The following is a 23167-nucleotide window of genomic DNA, read 5'->3' on the forward strand; positions in this document are numbered from 1 at the left end:
TCAATTCGAAGGCGAGAGGTCATGCATTCGCTCTTTGCTTTTCAATTGAGATAAATCAGATTTGGAAGAAGCAATTTTCACTCACTTTGTGGCAAAGTCTGACTGTCACTCATGGCAAAGAAAATGCGGACCTCCTCTTCTTGATCCCAGCCCGCCCCATGATTCCTCATTGTTTCAAGTGGCAGCCGATTTGCCTTTTGTTTCCCGTAACCTCTGACACACGCGATGAACGAAACCTAATTTCTAAACCAGTCGGGCTTCACCCTGATCTCCTCTAACCTTTGTATTTGACAGGCGTGCCTATAGAGAGCAGAAAGAATGAGTGCGGGTTAACTGAAGATTAGCCACATTGTTTAACAGAGTGGACTTGAAGCCATGACGTGTTGGAGTCACTTCCCCTGCTAATCCTGATCTTTCTATTCCTGCTCCGGACGCTCAGAGAGAGAGAACGGCTCATTCCTCTCGCCTTCTCCTCATCTGTACCAGCCTGAGTTGTGACAATTCAATCTGTTCAGCGTCTTCCCGCATGAATTATGGATGAACCCCGCAACCTCTGAATGTGGTGGGGATTTACGCTTTATAGCTCCTCCTGCCCGTGTCACAGCCTCAGCATGGATTTGAAAGAGGTTGGAAAAAATTCAAGGTAATTTGCAAAGCATAAAGCAGAGGAAATGCCAGTATTATTATCATCTGATGGCAGACCACTGATTGACTCCACAGTATTGAAAGCCATTAGCAGAGCTCATTCAGAAAGGGCCAGGCCATGACTTCCCTGATAAGCAATTACTGAACCGTCATTCTGTCTTAATGAACTGAGCTGTAGAAGCCGCTCTCCATCGGGTCAAATAAACAGAAAGATGCCCCCCAAGAGTCTGTAGAGGAAGAACGGCAAGACAAACCTGTGAAGAAAAAAATAAACATGAGGGCAAAGTTTGCAGGGGACATCATGATGCACACGTGTAAAACAGCTTGACCATGAGTGAATGTTAAGCTCTTTTTTCAACGGGACTCCCAAATGGTGTACATGAGGCAAATACTGCATTAAGTAACAAGTAATCATATGAATAGACAAAGAAATGTATAAAGTAATGAACCTTGCAATAACAGCAGGTTTAAAAACTCACGTGGTAATATCCCTGTCTACAATGAGGAGCAAAGGAGACTAGTATCAGCACTGAAGAGAGGAAAACATCAACCTGGGACTCCACTGCTCCACACTGCAGTCCACTAGGTGGCACTAATGTTTTTGATAAAAATAACATTAAAAGAACAAACTTCATATTCAGTTCAGCACACAAAATACTAAATCTGTTGTTTTTTTTTCCTTTTTCTCTTTTATTTGCAAAAACACCGGTCCCCCTCGTCACCAGTCACCATCTGCAATCTTCCAAAGGTACAAAATGGTCGACTGAGTGTTCAATGAAGACGTGACAATCAGTGCATTTCTGCAATTCATTTGGCATTCGCTATATCCTATAGCAAATGACGCGCATGAATAGTGGAGCTAACTATCTAGGGCCCCAGCACGTGGAGGGGCCATTCAAGAAAACCACAATTTGAATGTATCTTATTGTAAGCGTAACGATCTTGTTATTAGGAGATCACTATTGCTGGCTGAATGCATGTCTTGGCAGATAATTGACAGGTTTTTGTGTCTAAGTCAATATTGAAGCCCCCCCCCCCCATTGAAAGCTGCTCCCGCAGTACGGTTGGACAAAAACTGTCTCCAAACACGGTGAACTGCACGTTGAGAAAATGGGAGTGATTTGCTGAGATTTCAGGTTGTGCAGATCAAAGCAGATACAGTAAAACAAATTACTGAGTTTTTTTTTTTTTGTCCTAATGTGGTATAAGCCTACATCATTGCCTATGTCCATAATAACCACTACAGATGGTTGAGTTTAGTTTTTGATTCAATTATTTGTGCATGTGGAAGAACAGATGTCCTGTGAGGGGCCCCCCTGAGACCAGATTGGAACTTGGACCATTTGGCGAAAGAGCGTTTTCTCTGTTGAGCAGACACCTGCCCTGCCTCCAGTCCACTTTTCCGTCGTTGTCATATCTATCAAAAGATCTCGTTCAGATTCTGGAGGCAATCGCCGCCGGTGTTAATCAATGAAGTAAGAAGCGCGGCGCACAGCGGCAACGCACTTTATAATTCAGCGGTTACATTTACTGCCTCTGTCTGTAAGAGTGGCCTCGAGAAGAAAGTGGCATAAGAGAACGCAGGTGGGAGGCAGCGGAGGCAAGGCGGGGTGAGACGAGGGCAGTGACACACACTGGAAAGCAACGGTAACAAAATGACACAAAAAGAACTGTCCCTACTGGTCCGTATTAGCATCCCCAAGCCGGATTTCGGTACTTCAATGACCTCTCTGGTCGAAGGTTCCCGGTTTGTTTGACCTTTGTTGGGTGTAGTCGGCGGTCGGCTGCGTAGCACTCCCAAGCGCGCCCGACGGCGATGTCACAGGGTCCTGGAGTACACCCATACGTCACTGCAGCTTGGGGAGAAGTCAAACTACTGGAGGTCGGCAAAGACCAGACTCTTCAGCTGCTGTCGGGTTGCGCTTAAAAAGAAACTTTACCGGTCTTTTTTTCACGATTTAACCCATTTACAATAAATTGAGCCTGATTTAAATGGTCTGCACTGCATTACCATACAACAGTGTGGCTCGAGAGCAGCCGTGATGCTCACTGAGATGGATCACCTCGCGGAAACGAGCTCAAAGCCCCTTTCATTCTGATTGCGGTCGATTTTCACACCACATGGACGTCAAAGGGGAATCGGTGGCCGCCTGGATGGCGAGCGCCTGAAAATCCCACCGTGCTCTGGGCAAGGCTCGTCGGTTAGTTGTCTCCACATCTGTACTGTCGAGGTGATCAGGAGTAGAGCTCCCCAAGCACAGAGCGCCACCTGAAGACACCGTCTGGGACCAGAAGATTTAAACCGGTCACATAACCGAGCTTGGAGCCGCTATAGAGCTGCTGCGTGGACACGGATCAGTCGCTCAGATCATATGTCGCCAAATTATGTTTATCGGAAATATTCTGCATGGTCTGCAACAGTCCTGAATATTTACTTACCCGGTTTGTATATTACTTGTCCATGCCTTTACCCGGTAGGTATCTCAACATGCTTCGGCTTTGACTAACGCAGCGGGACGGCAGTGAACAAGAGTGAGTGCTTTTCAGTTTATGTAAGCGCTGATCTCAGCCACGGTCAAAGGTGGGATCCAGGCTACTTTCCCGCCCAGGTCTCCTTTCAAAATGATAATCTGCGTCAAGCTGCCGTGGAGGCAGTCAAAGGATTGCTGTTCTGCCCTTCAAAACAAAAGCGGCAGTTCTGTCGTGGGGGCTGGGGGGCATCAAGTGTATGTGCAGGACAATGTAATTCCTATGGAAACACTCAGTGGAATCACTGCATTGACTAAGGGGGGGGGGGTGGCAATCTAGCAGGTACATGCTGAATGGTTAAAACTGGGTTACGGTGCAAGGGAGCTCCTGGTGTCAGAGTTTCTTCTGGTGTATTTGAAACCCCTTGGTCTCGTAAGCCCCCATTTTTGGGGTTAAATAGACCCTTCAGAGCCAGTGGACTTTTTGTTTTTGTTTTTAACTTTTACATAAACCTTCTTGCTTCTCCGACGTGATCATCGGGGACATTTTAATTTTCTTTTCATTTTTTTCATTTAGCGTTTTGAATCAATTCCTCAGTCAGATGTACTACTATGGTCTTTTATGATATGATTGTTGGTGTCTAGGACGCTACCATTTCTGCTTCTCTGAAAGAAAAACAACGTATTGAATGTTCGCTTTTGTGATTCAGTCTCTATTTCCTCGAGTTCTAGTCAGATGTTAAAGGCTTTTCTACATCCTGATAAATGTTGTGATGAATAAAACTGTGAAAACAACAGGATGACTTGATTTGCAAACAGGCAATTAAAAGAAAAAAAAAACAAAAATCCCAGAGATTGATTTGATTTCAAATCAGGGAATTAACCTAAATGTGACACTGTGAATACAAACTGAATGTCGGGCACATTTTACATGTACTGTATATATGTAGGTCATTTTGTGAATGTTTAATGTAAATGTCTCTCTAACTGTGAATCCACAACTTGGTTGTCATCGCCACTGACTTTACTGTTTAACCCAGACGCTGTTTTTACAGGTAACATAACTGAGTTGTTGTAGTTGTTTTTTTTGTTTTTTTGTTTTTTTGTTTTAAATCGTACTAGAGTCAAACAGTCAAAGCAACGTTTGAGTGTAGAGGGTCTTATTTTGAAAGTGGCGACCGGACGTCGCGTGTGCGTGGCTGTTCCGCCCCCCCCCCCCCCCCCGCCCGGTCAGGGTGAAAGTTGTCTCCGCCAAGCCGAGCGGTGGTTTCGGGACTCGCCAGTTTTCCTCCGCCGCCGCTTCGCACGCTTTCTCCCGGAGAGATGAGGCGGAAGGAGAAGAGGCTGCTGCAGTTCGCCGGGCTGCTCTTGGCGGCTCTTCTCTTCCTCCCGAACGTCGGGCTGTGGTCTCTGTACAGGGACCGAGTGTTCGACAACTCGCCCGACGCAGCGGACGGTCCGGGCGGCATCCCCCCGGTACAGGTAAGGGGGAGCTCGGTCGCGACTCTGGGTCCTTCGGGGGGGGAGTCTTGACTCACGTTTTTTCGTTTCTCCCTTTCTTAACTGTCTCCTCGTTTTCCTCTCAATTCGACGGACTTCCGCGGCGGAGTGGAGCATTGATAGACTTTGCTCGGTACCTGATAATCTGAAACAAAGAGCAAAGAACCGGGCGACCTCCTAAGTGACGGTTACCGTGGCGGAAAAATCCGCGCAGACCGGCAGAGGAGGTCTGCGAGGCGCACGCCGACTGGATCCACTGTACCGGTCGCAGAGTGGCACTTCGAGCGCTGCCCGGGGTTCAGCACCGCGGAGAGCGCCGGGTGCTGGCGCCGGGTCTGAGGCGTCGAAAATTGAACCGTCGACTTCGTCGAATACTTGATCGGGTTGTTCAGGGTATTTTAGATTCGGTCCCGGCGGCGGCGGGGCCACCGGGTGGCGAGAAGTTGGGCGTTCAGATCATCTCCCGGGAACCGTGGGAGCGGTGTTGGTTTCGTCGGCCGCTCGGTGGCACCGAGCTCCGTTCCCAACTGGTACTTGCACCTGACGCGTGGCATCGGTTTCTTTATGAGAAGCAAGTGTGGACGGTTTCCCCTTCAGCATCCGGGTTGTAGCCGTTGCCATGGTAAACCACTAAGGCAGCCACCGGTTATTGTAATTGATTTATTGTAACCTAATGTTGATTAACTGACTAGAAATGACACTGGGACTAGGTCATAGAGATAGAAATGACTTCTACAACTAACTAGCCAGTCTCTACATTGTGTCTCTGGTATTTACACATTTCAGTTCTCCAGCGCCTCCCTACAGCAGCCAGTCGCTTTTTGAAACCGCCTAGGGTGATCCCACGGCCTGAGCACCTGCCACATCTGCCAGAATCGCTCTCGTCGGGTATCTGTTCGTATTGTACGCGTGAGAAGAAAAAGCCACCCCGACCCTCCGATTCAAAGCATGAAACGGCCACTTTTCCACTGCTCACGACGAGCTCCGGGTGGGGAAGACTTCAGGTTTTTGTCTGAGGGATTAAGTTCAGATTCAGCAGCCTGAGGTAGCACCACAACTTCTGAAGGCACGTCGTCTGCCGTGACTTGTGTGCAAATCCGCGCGTCGCCGGTCAGCAGCAGCGCTTGCGTTGTTATTGCATTCAGATGGCGATCCGCCGTCCGCAGCAGCAGGTTCAGACAGAGGTTCCCAGGCACGAATTTCCCCTTTGAAGATGAGAGAAGGTGATTAGGATCGATAAGGTCTACTGACGGACTGACTAATGACTCACTGATTTACCGACCATGGTGCAAAGTGGGCCCCCTTTTTTTTTGTTTTGTTTCTTTGTTATTTCCTCAGACTCACTTTATTAGGATTTGTGGATCAATTTTGAAGCAATAACTTCTGAGGCCAGAATATCTGAGCAGAGTTGGAACTTCCAGGCGAAAAACGCACTATCGCTCTGAAAATCAGAAACACCTAAGATTAGTTTTAGCCTTTCAGTTGATTTTTTATTCCATTTCCCCAAGTGAGAGTCCTCAGTCATTTGCCCCCAAGAATCCCCTCGTGGCAAGGTGTTGTGTTTTGTAAGATAGATCGCTGATGTAAAGTAACTCTCTGGTTGTGGAACAAATGTCATTTGATATTATCCTGAGAGAACGTTTTGCATAAATTGCCCCTAATATCCCTCAGAATTTCAACAAGAACATCACGGCTAATTAAATAATGCATCTTCTTTACTGCGTCGGTTTGGAAAAGCGTTTCTTGCTCATTTTTGCGAGCGAGATCATATTTATTCTGTTTAGGTGGTGGTTCTACGCTCCCGACGATTCCCAGAGTTGTCGTGTGAGAGGGAAAGTGAAAGGAAACGGAACCTGAGATTATTTTTGACCATGGGTGAGGAGCTAAATTTGTCCCCCTTCGTGGTTTCTAGACGTCGGATGGACGCCTCAGGATCATCCTGGCAAGTCGTCAAACGCGCAGGCAGGTTTTTTAAAAGTTGTAATGCTGGTCTGGCTGATGTTGTTATAGGGCAACAAAGTCCACGGATGGAAGAGGTCGTTACGGTTTTGGAAGGCACAGGCAAAAAATATTCAAACAATTGACTTTGTCATTTAAGTTGGAGCAGTTGTTGGAAAGTTGGTTTACGCTGGACCTGTTCAAAAGTCAGTCTCATTGCTCAGGATTGCGAGAGTGAGTCCTGGAAATTATGTTTATATGCAACTAGACTGCAACAGCAAATTTGTGCTTTGTCAAAAATGTCATTCTTGGCTGGATTATGTTCAGAGGCAACATTTTTTTAATTGAATGAAGCGCTATATTTATGGACAGCAGCGGAGTCACCGGGAGGTGGTTGGGGTGGATTTGGGGGCATGCAAAGGACACGACTGTCGCCCCAGAGACCGGGACTCGCGCCCACAGTCCCGGTCGGGTTTACCTTTCCTTCAAAACGTATTTGCTGTCGTGGTTTAGTTGTAGAGAAACGTCATTTGTGGGAGACAGGGCTGTGTCTCTGCCTCTGTCCAATGGCTGTTCAGAAGTCTGGTGAGTAAAACACGGTCTCGCCTGATGCAGTAAGTTTGATGGCTAGATCTATGATAAGCAGACCCGGGTTCTGAACTTAAAAAAGAAAAATAAAACGTCTTTTGCCCGTGTTGTGTGACATCTTTGGTGTAATTTTATTGAGGGATGAGATACAGTATTGGAGACTGTCCCCCTTGGGTCTCTCAGCATGCACTGGGTGAAAAGCAGCGAAGCGCCTCAGACAGGCTGCCGGTCTGTCGTCGGCCGGCACCCGCATTCGTCGGACTTCACCGTCCCACACGCCGCTGGACTGCTGGAAACTGGCTGCGGTCGTTCACCCTTTGCTCGGCCTCTCTCCCCTAAACTTTTATTAGCGAAAGACAGATGGGACAAGGGTGCAAATGAGGGAAAAGGAAGGAATGATATTTGTGACTGTGCTCCGTGTTTGTAGTGCTCCCTGTGGGCTGTTATGGCTTCACTGAAGTAGATAAAAATCAATACCCTAATCCTCTTCAGCCTTTTCCCACGTAAGTCTTGTTAGAGACATTTGTAGCTGATTTTTCCTTCCCCCTTGTTGGTTTCTGTCTGTTTCACTTGTAGAAGACACCATGCTTAAACCATCAGAATAAGATCAGAGCGGATTAAATTCAAACAGTATGAGCTGCAGTCTCATTCATACACAATCTCTCCCACTGATGTATTAGATAAAATAGAATATAAATGAATAACATTCATACAGATTGTTTTTTTTTTTTCTAAATGTATTTACCCAGGGAGGAAGACAAGAACGAGTTTCCTCAGCCGCATCCTCGTTTACATTTATTTGGTTGCACTTTTTCTCAGCCAGATTTCTGCTGTTCGCCCCGGAGCATTTTAGTTCCAGGAATTTGCAGTTTCCAGTCATTTCTACTGAGTACTGGTTATTCTAGCTCTATTCACATCACATCAGATCAGACCGGTCACTAAAACGAGCACCGCAGACATGTTGAAGGGTTGTTTGCCCATTGGTTAAACAAAAAAACCCAACCCGTGCTTCCTCTCCCCGAGCTCCTCTGAAGCCTTTCCCCAAGGGCAAGGATGGGAGGACGCATAATTAGCTGAATGAAAAGCACTGGCGGTTGAGCCCGTTGAACTTCTGGCCGCATGCCCCGATCTGTGATACGAAACCAGGTGTTTTCCGATGCGGTCTGGCCGCTGATTAAGTTGTGGCCAGAAGTGTGAAACGGTTGGAGGTTTCAGCCCCAGCGGGAGCCGAGCAGCGGCGCTTTGTGTGTTCTGTGGGACTCAGAGTCTCCATTTCATTAATAGACTGAAGAGTAAATGTTTGTGAAGTGAAACAGGGCAAAACGCGGAGAGGCAAAAAGCTGGCGTTGCTCCCTTTTATTTAAGAATAAAATGGATTGGGGTTAACTTTGCCAGCCGTGGGCGCTCCGGTGTGGCCGAATCCCTTTCAGCGGCACACTGGCAGTTCTTTGTGTCGAATCGATGGATTTGCTCTTTCTCGACCATATTGAGCATTGATCGCCGTGGCAGAGGGAGGGAGGGAGCCACCTGTCTCGGCGCGACGCAGCGTGAGCAAGGCCCAGCAGAGCGGAGCCCGTCTGATTTGGACGGGCACAGCCGCTTGAAAGCCGCATCTTTCCTTCGGTAGCCCCGGGTTGAACGGAGCCAGGCTCAGAGGCAACGAGCAGAGACAAGTCACTCATCTGTAGTCTGAATTCTGCTGACAGGGAGACATTCACACACGAGGGAGAGAGAAGACTGCGGGGCTGCCGCTGCTGCTGCCGCCGGTCATGTGACTATAGAGCTTCATCTGTGGCTCTAAAACAGAGACAGAGGGATGCAGTTTGTGGTGGCCTTCGTCGTTGCAACAGGGCTCCGCGTCCTGACTCGGGTGGGATTCTGTTGCGTTTCCTCGTGGTCTGATTTATCTGACCGTTTATGTGATTCATAGAAAATAACTCATTTCATTTGAGGTTTAACAACCAGAACACTGCAACGCCGCCTCCATGACCTCTGTGAAGTTTTAGGCAACTAAGGTAGGGGCCTAAGGTTAGACAAGTGTTATCGTCATGGTTACGGGGAACCAAGCGACGGCGTCCGAATCTGGCCTCCCTTGTAAAGTCGTGCGCTTTGTCGACCCAAAACGTCAACCCGAGCCTCTTGTAGATATTTTGAAGTGGTAAATGTCACGTCCTGCTACTTCCATCCTTGTCACCGTGGCAAGAGGTCACTTGTCCGGAAAATCTTTTAACAAATGCTGTTGTTTTCTCTGGTGAGGATAAAGTGTCTCAGTGACTGAAACGACGCTTTTCAACTCTACGCTCCCTTTTAACTGCATCCAAATCACCGTAACAGACAAAGAAAACAACAAACGCAACAGGAATTTTTGGATACTTGTTAATTTTTTTGATATTTTGAACAAAGGCAAAACCTTGCAATTATCACATAAATTGACTCTAACAGATACAGGTCTCAGTCTTTTAATAAATTCGTGTTTTGATGTCTGAAACAACTCAGAAGGGAAATTATCATTCACACCTCATGGCAAAAGCTGTTATTGCTCTCTACAGTTGATCTCCTGAGTTTTATTCTCTTGACAACAAAAATAAAATAGTAATTGGGTTGTGATTTACAAATGATCATCCTTAAAGAAAGAGGCTGTTTGACTAATGAGCCTTTTCACCAGACCAGATCAGAACGCATTAAACTTAAATGTTGAGCACTTAATGTCAGGCGGTAGCAAAGAAACGCATTTGCATAAAAGACAGCGGATAAAAAAGGGAATGTGGTGAACATAAAGAATAATTTAATATAATTAAATACAATATGATATTAAAGGCATGCAGTGTACAAAGTTTGAAATAAATTGATATAATTTATACATATCACTTTGTGGGAAAATATTAGACAAAGACAAACACTCAAATGAATCCTTCTGCTGATGAAGCTCACGGGATATGACCGAAAGCTCCGGAGCGAGCACTAAGCTCACCTTGAGGTGAGATGGTTTTGCAGTTTCCAAGGTGGAGAATCAATTTTGCCCTACTCAGCTCAAGTCAGATTGAAGTTTAATGAAACCATGCCTCTTTACTCTTCTGCTTCCCGAGAGACAAAACTCTTAACACGATTCTACTAAAAGTCGGTTCATTGTAATATTCAAGTTCTGCCCAGTTCAGGTTGTAATGTGAAAAACACAAAGTGTGTCTCGTGCATTGAGAACACCGGCAGCAGCCTCTTCCCCTTGTTTCAAGGGTGAAAAAATCTATATTTTTTAGCATTATCTCAATAGCAGAGGGACGGCGCTTTACACACAGAGTTGAATTTTATTTCCCTTTTTCTCACAAGGAGGTAAAATGCCTCCCTTTTTTCTCAGCTTCATCTGGAAGCTCAGGGTACCTCCGAAGCTTTGAAGCCGGTCCTTGCAGACTGTTTTCGCAGAGCGGTGAGGCAGGGGCTGACAGGTGCCTGTCTGTCAGGCCTCGCCTTCAGCGGTGGGACAGGAAGCTGCCGCTCTGTACCGGTGGCACGGATACTCAGCATTTAGTGGCCACCATACAGCATTTCTGTGCTGTTATTCCCCTGGTTTCCTCTCCCTTCGATATGATAACAAGGAGCTCATTTGCACAGCTCAGGTGGGTCTGGACCGGAGCCAGCGGAGGCTCGCGTTTCACAGTCACATATTGTGGACATGGCTGCACGGGAGAGTTTTTGCTCAATCACATCGAATTGTCCGGATCCATTCACGACGGTACCCGCGGGAGCACATCTCGCCCCTTCCTCAAATTAAAGAGGAAGGAAGTTTGCCGTGACTGCACCTGTAACACTTCAGAGAACCTTGGCAACAAAAGGCAAAAAGAAAAGCAAACGAACAAAAAAACCCCGCAGCATTGGGTTTGATCACTGTGTTTAATTGTGATTACAATGGGAAGGAAGGAAGCTTTGAAGCATTTTTGTCAGCCCCATTTTTTTGTGCTTAAGAGGCTTTAAAAAGCAAAACAAACTCTCTGTTAGCAGTACTGTATGCATATGTATCAAAGTGTTCAGTAGCAGTAATAGGAGTTTAAATTCCGATATCTGCATGTTCCCCAGCCATATCCGTCAGACGTTTTTATTAATATCCTTTAGCTGTTTGGGAGACTCAGCAGTCAGCTGTTACCGGTTGATAGCAGGATTGCTTTTAGCTGGAGGGGTGTTTGTGTACAGTTGTGCAGTTTGCCCTCCTTAGTGTGTGTCAGCGATATCTTTTTATTTGTGCATATTATACAACTGAAAGTGTGTCTCTCCTCTTAGTGTGTACTTTCTTGTTTTTTTTTTTTTTTGTGTTTGTTTGTTTACTATCTGTGCATGTACACGCAGATCAGAGCAGATACAAAGCCTGCAAGCTGAAAAGAGAAGCAGAGTTCTGCAGAGGGAGAGAGAGCAGGAGTAAACTATATCGTCAAATATATGTTGACACACTAGCGTTGCACCTGAACACGTCAAATTCCATGGGACTTTGTCTGCCGCTGTAGCAGCCTCCACCCTTCCGGTTTCGGTCTTTCCCCGAGATTTGGGAACCCGGCTGCAGAGATCCAGAAGAGCGTCAGTGATTTGGGTAGATAGGTTTGAGGTCAAGGCTCTGTGCAGGCCAGTCAAGTTCCTCCACACCAAACTCGGAAAACCATTTCTGTTGGGACCCGGCTTTGCGCACAAGGGTATTGTCACGTTGAAACAAGAAGGGGTCTTCCCCAAACTGTTACCACAGAGTTATAAGCACACGGTTGTACAAAATGTCATTGTATTCTCTGGCACGAGGAGCTCCCCTGTTTGGAACTAAGAGGTCTAGCCCAAACCAGGGACAGCAGACCCAGATCATTTCATCTTTGACTCAAGGAGAATGTACAATTTTTACAACTTACCTATTTACGTATAAGCCCCCTGCTTCTCTATCCGGGAATTCAGCTTGAAAACAGATCTTTGTTCACGCCACATTTAGTGCCTTTTAAAACAGCAGCTGCTGAGTGCCTTGTGGCTTTTCATTGCTCTCAGTACAGTTAGGGAAAAACACACACACACACACACACACACTCGTTTGCAGAATCCATTGTACATCTTTTTATTTCCCTGTGTCCTTCTTCATCTTTACTTTGACGTAATAGTTAAAATCAAAAAGGAGTGAGAGCCATAATTTGGATTCATCTTCTCAACAGCAGGTGGTCTAAACATTTTGTGAGATGTTCGTACCACAATCCGTCAATATCAGGAGCAGAGAGTCTGAGACAGCGGGAGGCAGAGGGGTGCAAAAGTCCTGGCTTCTTTCTGATTCTGTGGCTGCTCTTTCAGTCTCAGCAGGACTCTGGATAATGAATCCTTTTGGGAGATAATGGACTCTGCCGTGGCCTTGCAGAGCCTCTCTTTGAGGGGGGTTTGGAGTGCCTCTCTGCAAGGGCCTTCGCCTGGAGGTCCTCTGCCTCAAGCTCGTGTCTGGCTCAGACAGGAGTTCCAATGCTGTTTCGCCGCTTCCCTGACGCAGTTGAAAGTTAGAACTGACACCGTCTCTGTGTTTTGATTATGTCTGTCACAACCCTCAGAGGAATGATAATGCTGCTGTCTGCTGGGTGTGTTAGGAGAAAATTGTTTGCTGCCATACTAGCTGCAGCAGCTTTAAAACGTGATATTTCAGGGCTGTATGTCTATGGGCTATTCATGGAGTTCTCCTGCCCCAAAGTTGCCAAAGGAAAACAAATAAGAAAACCAAACAAAAAAAATCAGTCAAATAAAATAAACAAGAAAATGAAATAAAAATCAGAGTATGCAGCTTGAACATCCTTTCTGCACAGCAATGAAGCTGGTACCAATATTATCAGTTGTGAACGGACAATCATAGGACTCCTTCATCTCTCTCTATCCTGGCCTTTCACTGAGGCATCTGCATTTATGTATAAATTTGTCTTAAAATATGTTGAGATTTTTATGTTGAGAAGTTACAATTATGAACAAACACAATCTATTTAAACTAAAAACACAAACACAAAATTGCTTCAGAAGAAGCATCTGCTGATGTGAATCATACTCCCCAAAAAAGAAGAATCAGGAATTGTTGATTTGTATAAAACTGGAAAGGGTCACAGAGTCATCTCAGAGGGTTTGGCAATTCATCAGTCCACAGTCAGACAAACTGTCTATAAATGGAGATGACTTAGTTCTGCGGCTATTCTCTCTAGAAGTGGGCGCCGAGCTAAGATGACTCCATCATGGCGCCGGTTAACTTCTGTGTTCATGAGTCTACCATACACAAATCACAGTGCACGGTGCATGGTGTCCGTGGCAGGACACTAAAGAGGAAGCTGCTGCTCTCCACAAAAAACATCACTGCACACCTGGAGTTTCCCGCAGAGCAGCTTGACACTCCACAACGCTGGCAAAACGGTTTTTGGACTGATAAAACTAAGGGATAATGTCAGGGTGGCTGTGCGCCATGCGCCAGCTTTAGCTCAGTAGAAGTTGGGTGATGCAGCAGGACAACGACCCTAAACATCGAAGTTAATCTACTACAGAATGACTTCAGACAAAGAAAATCCACCTTCTGCAGTGGCTCAGTCAGAGCCCAGACCTTAATGCAATAGTGGTGCTGTGGAATGAGCTCAGAGAGCCGTTCACACCAGACGCCCTCAGCATATGGCTGAGCTGAGCAGTTCTGTAGGAAGAATGGAAATGGATTTTTTTTATGGGTGAGTTCAATAAATATACGAACGATTGTAGGTGTTTGTGTGTTATTACCTTAAGCACATTGTGTTTGTCTATACTTGTGACCTAGATGAAGATCAGATCACGTTTAATGACCAATTAATGCAGAAAACCAGGTCATTCCAAAGGGTTCGCTCACTTTTCTTGCCACTGTAGGTCAGTTAGTGTATGCAAAAGTTTTGTGTTCGTAGAGGAGGGGGCAGGGGGGTTTGTCGGCCTCCAGCACCGATTGACTTGTCTGTGAAGTGGCTGACGGTGGAGGAGGAGCAGCAGAGGTTGAGGTAGAACAGAAAGGTAATTGTGTCTCTGGGGATTGAGGTAGATCTGTCTGTGATCTGACAGAACAGGAAGGGGAAGAAAAAAAGAGCACTCCGGGCTACTGTCGACTCTCAGCGGGAGGAGAGGAAACAGAAAAGGGAAGTATTGACCCAAGGTGGTCTGATTCATCCTCCTCAGAGAATGAATGGGAAACTCTGTTCTTAACAGACATACTGCTGTTACACCAGCTTTTCTTCCACGCCAAACAAAGACTGTCCAGTTGTACTCCTCTACCTTCTTCACTCCTCCCCTTTGTTCTGCACAGCACATCTGAAAGCAGCTGAAAACAAGCAAAGCATCATCTATTCACAGGTGAATGCGAGAAATAAGGAAATAACAATGCCTAGCTAAATTGCACCAACCTTAGGTGCTCATATTGACTTTTGAGCCATGAGCTGCCATCAAAAGGTACCATAAAGCTTAGCAATGTCGATTCGGACACTCTAACCTTGTTTTTTCTTTTAATTGTTGCGCAACAATAGTGTTACAACTTCCCACAATGCAGAGCTACAACAGCTGATAGCAAGGATGAGGATGATAAAAACAAAAAAGTGCAATAACCAAATGAACTGTTTGGTTTGGACTCGAGGTTCTACCAGCTGACTGCTTCCTACAGATCTAAGATCTGGGTTTATATTCTTCAAGGCGATCAGACATGTATTTTGGCCTCACAGTATTGAGTGAATTATAAATCAGCAGCAGCACTTTCAAATCTATTCTGTTTGTAACTGGTAGCCAGTGTAAAGATTTACAAAACCAGGATTGATTTTCTCATCTCTCCCGGTTCTCGTTAGAACTCGGGCAGCAACTTCTGAAAGAGCTTAGGTTGTCTAATGATCTTTTTTTGGAGGACCAGACAAGAGCCCGTCAGGGAAACTCATTCATGCATTTTTCTCCACCCTGGTGATTAAATGCTTGGATTCTCTCAATCTAGTATGGACATGGGACATCTATTTCTCGTTATTAGTTTGAGAGGATAAAAAGCTGATTTAGTTGTCTTGATGTGACTGCTGAAGGTGCACTGCATTCAAGCGTTCAAGCATTGTGAGCACTGGCGGAGTGAGTCTGTGAGACCTCAGTAAATCTGAGTGTCATCTGCGTAGCTCTGATAAGCAATGTTATTGTCGGACAGCACCTCTGAAATTCAAAAATGGTATTGAAAAACTTTAATTTGGCTACAATGTCTAGTCAATGTTTTATCTTTTTTTCTGTCCCTTCCTGGTCTTTGAGCAAATGGAAATGATGGCGGGAAGTGTGGTGCACCCGGATGTACAGGGTGTTACCTAAATTAAAAGGAATCTGTGTCATGGTATTCCTCTTTTCAGGTTTTGAGGTATGTTATGTACAATTACCAGGGAAAGACATTTTCAATTTCCCATAAATTTTCTAAAATGTGTCACGAACCAAAGTGTTGGACAAGTGAGTAATTTGAACTCTTAGTGGCACGAGATAAAAAAACAAAACAAAAACAGAGGATCACCAAAGTAATTACAGTTCATATTGTAAGGGATAATGAACGTCTGTATCAAATTTAATATAGAGAATAATAAATCTAATAAAATAGATAATAATAATAATTTTTCCTCTGAACAAAATGATGTGAAATTACGATTTTTCCTCTCCCCCAGTACGAATGAAAGAAAATGCAGAATAGATGCTGTACAGTATATACTCATACTAATTGTACAGTGGATGCATTCATTTTCATACAACACTACCAGCAGATATTGTGCCCATGCCCTTTTACAAATGACAATGCAAATTTTGTACAGTTTTGTGATTTAATAATTATTTTTGCCAGGGAACACATCATTAGTTCAAATATTAATTGTAAATTGTTGACATGGCTGGTCTGTTGAAGATGCTCCTCGCTACAGTCATTCATCTTAACAGCCTGGAGAGCATAGCATTACGGTAAACTACATACTGAGGGCAATGAAAACAATAACCCAGTGGTATTTATTCAGTCAAGACCTACCAGGGCGCTTTCAAACAGAGCGCACACAAAGCAGGACAGGAGAACACACACAAAAGGAGGCTGGCATGTGATAAAAATCTGACACTCTAAACTCTAGGGGTTTTTCCCGGCAAAGTTTTTCCACTGCGCTTTAATCGAGCGTTTAGAAGCAACACTTGAAAGAACAGTTGAGACCTCAAATGTCACCGGTATTTTTTGCTCTGATTTTGCTGTCACTTATTGCTCAGGAGAAACATTTCTCTCCTGTTCCACATTACATCCACTGCGGAATAAAGCCACTGCAAAGCATGATGCAGTAACTCTTTGCAGAGGAGGTAATGCCTCAGAGGTTAGCACGGCATGTCCATTCCCGTTGGTCTCTTTTTTTTCCCACTGTGTTTTTGTGTTGTGGAAAACCTTTTCAAGTCGGGTCAGGTGCGACGTGTCAGACATTTTCAGAAACCAGTGGGAGATGGCATAAAATGGCTAGTAGATATTTCAAGAGGAAGAAGTAATGTACAAAAAATATTGAGTAAAGTAGAATCAAGAAGTACAATGTAGGAAAAAAAAGGTGCAGCAGGGTAGATCTTACGTTTTCTTAAGGTGCAGATGACTGTTGCTAAGCTCTGCTTTCCTAAATTATGTTGCTATGCCTGTCAAGATTTCCATACTATAACGGCACATTTCCAGTTTACATTGATAAACAGTGATTTAAAAAAGCTATGACCGCACAAATTCATTAGATACTGGATATCAGTTTCACAGCTCCATGCACGCTGTTTTTTGAGATGTGGAGAAATCCAGAGTATGACAGGCATCCCCTGCATAGTTACAGTTGCTAAGCTATGATGATCACTATTTGGGTGAGGGTTTTAGCAAATAGTCGACTTCATTGTGAAAATCCTCTGTGTGTGTTCATGGTGCTGAAAGAGTCAAACGAAGTCCCTTTTTCGTGTTTCGTTTCGTTTCGCAAGTTTAGACCACTATTTCAAGCCATTTTGAAAAGAAAAAAAAAAGATACAAAATTTAGAGTTGAGGTCTTCTTTCGTAATATAACTGCAAAACTGCATTTGTAATTTTCTTTAAAAATTGTTTAGAGGGGACTTTCAACCCTGGGGGACATCTACATATCAAAGAGGGGACCTCCATGGCCTGCAGGGGAACTGTCTGTGGTGAACACAGACAAGATTCGTTTTGACACCCCAGGTACTGAAAACAGTGAGGACTTGAACCAGACACTGCACCACTGGTGCCTTAGGGCCTCAGGAGAACATACCAAGGTACTGATTGCACTCGGGGCGTCTCTCCGAGCACCTTTCAGTCTTCACTTAGGGTGTTCGACTTCAAAATTCACTGAGCCTTATAAAGATCAAAACCACATCCTCAGAACTTCCAAGCATTCCTCTTTTACACCTAGTTACCTGGCTGGAGACGCTTGAGCTTAATTTCTTAAGTTCTCAAGTCTTTCATCTGGGTACTGAATTTAAAAATTCACCAAGAATTGAACCCACAAACTCAAAATTTCAGAGAAATCTTCTAACACCCCTGGGCCAGTTGGTCAGACACTTCCTAGACCTTTTGTGTCCACCCTTTGGAAGTCAGACATCGAAATTCAGTAAGTGCCCTGATGATTGAACCCACAACCTCAGAATTTCAAAGCAATCCTCTCACACCCTGAGCCATTTGGTCAGACACTTCTGAGTTGTATTTCTTAGAGAATTTGAGTCTTTGGGTGTTAGGTGTTCAAAATTCAGTGAAAGAAAAAAGGATCAAACCAAAATTCTCAAAACTTCCAAGAACTCTTCAAACATGAGATTGTTGTGAAGAGATATTCAAAAAATATTTGTTAGAGCTTCGAGTGTTTACTTTAGGTGTTGAAATTCAAAATTCAGTGCAGACCCTAGGGATTTAAATCAAGTCCTCAAAACTTGGTGGTCTTCGGAGACCCTGAGCTATTTGACCAGACACACTTGTGCCTCATTACTAGGAACCTTTGTCTCTTTCCTTTGGACACTGGACTTTTAATTTAGTGAGCATCACAATGATCTAACCCTTGACCTCAAAACTTCTCAACGGTTTTTCTTAGAACATATGTGTCCACCCTTTGGATGTCGGACATCAAAATTCAGAATGTTCCCTGAGAACCTCTGAATTTCAAAGAGATCCTCTCACACCCTGAGCCATTTGGTCAGCCACTCATGAGCTGTATTTCGTAGAGCCTATGAGACTTCACTGTTAAGGCTGGACTTCAAAATTCACAGAGCCTCATAAAAATTGAACCATAGAACTTCCAGGCAGTCCTCTAAAATGCTGAGATATTTGTTTAAGGAAGTCTTTTTCTTGAGCCTTTGACTCCTTCCTTTGGGTCCTTTCAAAGGGAAAATTTCGGACCACACTTGGCAGATAATGGTGGCCAAGTGGAGAGTTACTGGAGTAACAGGACCATTCAGACATTTTGAGGTTGTAGGTTTAATCCTCAGGTAACTTGTTGTACCACACTGAGAGGAAAGACTCAAAGGCTATGTTGCCCCCTCCGGACTTCCAGAGAGAGAGAAGCAGTTATGTACAGTTATGTCCACTGCCGGATAGGAGGTACACAAGCACACACACACACACACACACACACACACACACACACACACAGTCCATAAAAAGTCTTCAAAGTGGAACTCATAATGTTTATCTCCACCCAGGGACAGATACTTCGTAGCAGCAAACATTAGATGAAGAGATGAAGGGACCATTAAAAGGTAATATGACAGTTAATTAGTGATCACTTATGCAGGTGAAATTGGACACTTCCATGTCTTCTTCTCTTTCTCTGAATGTTTTGCTTGAGAAAATATGAATTTTCATTGCAGCCTGTCACTTATCAGACACAGTGCTTTGTAATTAATGATTGAAGAGTTGATGGAGATAAAGCATGGGCTGCATGGCTCCTGTGATGCCCTATTAGTTGTTTTTTTCGGCACCTTGAATTGATTGAGTAGAAAATTGACCAGAGCAGAAATTTGTTTGTGGCAGCGTGAAGTCTTGTCCCAGCGATGATGGCTATTAGGAAGGTACCAGCAGAGCACACAGCAGGGAGGGATAGAGTATGTCACAAAGAATAGAATAAAAATTGCTGTTTTTACTGTTTGTTTTTTTTTTCTTCTGTACAATGTGTGCAGCTTTCATGGGGTAGGTGTTGGAGATGTACGCAGTACAGGTCCACAGCAGTGTAGATCAGCTCCTTTATTTGAAATCCTGCACCACCTGCCTTGACGGTTCAATTGGACCTTTTTTAAAGTGTGGGAGTGGATGAGATAGGGTCAGGCAACCCTGGGGGTTTGGTGTAGTGAGGCAGAAGCAGGTGAGCCACCGTGAGACAGAAGAGAAACGATTGTTAGGTTTGCTGAAAGGATTGCTGCTATTTTCTGAACAAAAGCTTGACTGAAATTAAATCTTACGTGATGTGTTGTCGTTAATAACCCGCTGAGACCAAAATAGTGACAATTGATAGGATTTGATCAATGTACATCCTTTTAACTGGCTTTGTGACCTTACTTCCAACCTGAAGGTCAGATGCTGCCAGTTGCAGTTGCTTGCAGTTTTTTTTTTTTTTTTTAAACTGTATTCAGTAGTGAGTGTATAGTTTAACCACATCCGTCTTGCGGAAAAAGAAAAAAAAAAAAACCTCTTGCAGAAAAAATGATAGACAACAATTTTTCCAGTTGATGAAAAATGAGAATCACGGTTTACTTGTCTAATGGCTGCACCGTGTTCATGTCTTTTGATTTCGATGTGGATGTAGAAATGAATCTACGACTCTTCTGCAATGGACTCCATCTTGGGTGATTGTTGAACCTCGGTTGAAAAAACGTGGATCCGAGAGGAACTTTTAGCTGTTTGGATTCTGAGGGACTGACACCGGAACTGAATTTCGCAGAATCTGAAAGACAAATTCACCTGCAACTGGGCTCTAGTATGTTTGAACTGTTGCAGTGACTATATTGCACTTTTTGTGAATGGATTTATTTCACCGACTCTAGTTTGGATGCTGCTGTAACCTCAACAGAAGAGGTACTCCCTTTAGCTGTGCACTGGTGTGATGCAGAATGTCAGTACTTTCAAGCGTAACTGAACTAAATACAGCTGAACTACAATGAACTGAATGAAAACGAATGTGCATCTATGGTGGGGAGGAAATGGAAGTTCCACCAGAATGCTGGGTTAATGTGGTGTCCAGTTCCATTTAATGCATGTTAGTGTTGTGTGGTTACGACAGCTTTTCATCTGTGTGTGTGTGTGTGTGTCTTTTTCCATTTCAATCAGTTTTTCTTAGCCCCTGTCCACAAACACAAACGCACACATACTCAGATTGCAAAAGTTTTTCTTTCCCCATGTCTTGTTTTTCAAGGTCTTGTTAGAACACAAAGTCTCAGTGGAATCATGGTAATGTGTGCTGAAAATGTAATCAAAGGAAATGGGTCGGCACAGTGTCGACTCCTTTTATTTGGAAACACACAGATGGAATCTCCTTGCGTGTCAGGTCCTGCCGTGACACACCGAGAGGAGATATGAAACAAAGAGAGACAACAATGAAGTCTTGAGATAATTATACTGACATTTTACTTTAATAAAGTAAAGACAAACTAACAGAAACAAAACAGGATGGCAATCTTAAACTGAAAATTGTGAGGAAAGTCAGAGTGAAGTTTTGTTTTGTAGACTAAAATCGATGCGCAGCGACGCTTTCCATCATTCATTTCAGCTTGCAGGACAGCACTGTTTCAGTTCAGTGACCTCCTCATCCACAAAATCATTCATAACCGACCACATCACTAATTCCATCAATCGGAATAATTTGCCACTAATTATTTCCAAAAGAGGTTGGTATTGGAGGTATTGAAGCTTTGTTTCAAATTTCGGCTCTGGACCCTTAGATCAGCCGTTCTGTCAGTTGAAACTGTCTGTCTGACCATTCGTTGCCTCCTGGCACTGAGCCGTGGCTCGGAGTGCTCTCATGCACACTTTTTTTTTTTTGCATGTAATTAAATTTCCCTTCCATTTTTGTAAAAGGAAGGAATCATCAGTACTTGGTTGCATGCTGCGGTTGCATTTTCATTCTTATTATACTTTTATATCTGCTTTAGGAAGACACAGTGATTTCATGAGGAGAAAGGCTGATTTAGGTTTTACTCATAAAATGACATCCAGTAACACACATCAATTTGTGCATTTATAAACAAAAGGGGCCACGGACCAATAAGGTTGAGAAACTCACAAGGCATTCATGAAATAGCAGGCATTTACCACTGCTTGGTAAAAGCCTACATCTTTCAAACTCCAAACATCCCGAGCACTCAACCTGAGGGGTAAACTGATCTTGCGCAAAATGAGTGGTGTCCATTAGATTTAAGGTATAACTAAATCCAATGGATAAAGTTAAATGTACTTAGTGGTTGGCAGTGGATACTCAGAGTCGCTAGAGAATGAACAGTCATGGTTTTGACAACCACTCACCTTTTCACTAGCCACAGCATCAGGCTCAAACTTCCTCCGCTGTGCAATAGGTATCAAAATCTATGGGGATTCAGATCGCCATGACGTTTACTCCCCAGAGGAAAAACTACGTCACTTTATTTGTCACCGCATGAGCTTTCATCTAGCACCATCCCGAAGCCAAATTGCCCATTTCGCCCACAATAAACATGATATCTGAGGAGAGCATTTGGGTCAAACCATTATATTTTTAGTGCTACTATTAGCAAAGCTTGTAAAATATCGAAATCGCCACCGTGTCGTTCCATCCAACACTGCGGAACTGTGGGGTGTCATGAACACTACAGCCTCAAGCGGGTCGATTCTGACTTCTTCTGCTGTGTCCCGAATACGTACGGCCCTGCTAATCCTAAGCAAGTTCACACTGCACGCAACTGCACGTAACATGTCAGTATGCACGATAAAATAGAAATGCTCGATTTCTGAGTGAGTCACTGTTCTCCCACAATGCAGCGCACAGAGGAAATGGAGGTTGTTACACAGTTTCAGGGAGATCTCAGTAAATAAATGATAAAATGTTAGATATTTTGAAAATTATTTTTTTTTACAACAGCATAGTGTACTTACCTGTTGTTATGAAATGATAAAGTATGTTGATTTATTGCCTACTAACTATGGTTATTGTCGAGATTAGTGTATGGTACGTGCTGCCTGCAGTGCGAATGTAGAATGGCATACTGACAGTGTTTTGGCCTTGTGTTCTACCACCTTGGCAGATTGGCTCGGCTGTCGCTGAAATGTCAAGCAGACTGGAAGCAAACAGAGCAATAGGGAACAGCTGCCGTAAGCACTTTCACACTCACATGAACACACACTTCCATTGCTCGCCACAGTGGTTCGTTTGACTGTGCTGCGGTGCAGCCTGGTTAATAGCATTCCTCGCAGTGTCGCGTGTCGCTTGTAATAACAACATATCACTAATTGCGTCCTCCCATGGAACTAATTGATTTACCATTGTGCTGCGATCCTATAATATCATGAGTCACTAGAAAGTCATTTCTAAAGCAAAGACAATTTCATAAATGGCTGCTTTTACATTTTAATGCTGAGTAGAGAATAATAGCTCATGGTGATGAGTGTGTTTTTCTGTGTGTGGTGTTTACGGATGTATGTTTATGTATCTGTGTGCGTACATGTTTTTTATTACCTCTTTGGGGCCTTTTCTGGTATAAAAACTGACCTTTTCGGGACCAGTAGTCCTCATGGAGGACCAGAGCCTGGCCCTAATCAATCAATCATCGTTTCCGAGGTCCCGGTTAAGGTCCAGGGTAAGGTGTTAACTGAGGTCAGGTTAGGATAAGGGTAAGGCATGAATTGGTTATGGTTAAGGTCAGGGTTTGGGTTAGGCTGTTTGCAATGGAGGTCGGCGCAAACTTGCGTGTGGGTATGTGCGGGTGTGTGTGTCAGCAATGGCAGTGAAATTTTTAAGAATTTTTACTTTGTCCAAGCCAAGCTGATAGCGGCACATTTTAGGAAGCAAAATGAAAGTCATGCAGGTTTTGGG

The 23167-nt window shown here is 44.2% G+C and overlaps 1 protein-coding gene across 1 annotated transcript in view; it reads left to right on the top strand.

The window, feature by feature from the left end:
* The first annotated feature begins 4372 nt into the window (after positions 1-4372).
* The window catches only part of LOC120802654 (polypeptide N-acetylgalactosaminyltransferase 10-like), a 71276-nt gene continuing 52481 nt past the window's right edge, over positions 4373-23167 (top strand). The window contains exon 1 of the mRNA XM_040150706.1: positions 4373-4595. Within this exon, the coding sequence (XP_040006640.1) occupies positions 4437-4595 (159 nt within the window). The 5' untranslated portion in view covers positions 4373-4436. The remainder of the gene's footprint in view (positions 4596-23167) is intronic.

Source organism: Xiphias gladius, chromosome 17 (assembly GCF_016859285.1).
Source record: "Xiphias gladius isolate SHS-SW01 ecotype Sanya breed wild chromosome 17, ASM1685928v1, whole genome shotgun sequence".
NCBI lineage: Eukaryota > Metazoa > Chordata > Actinopteri > Istiophoriformes > Xiphiidae > Xiphias > Xiphias gladius.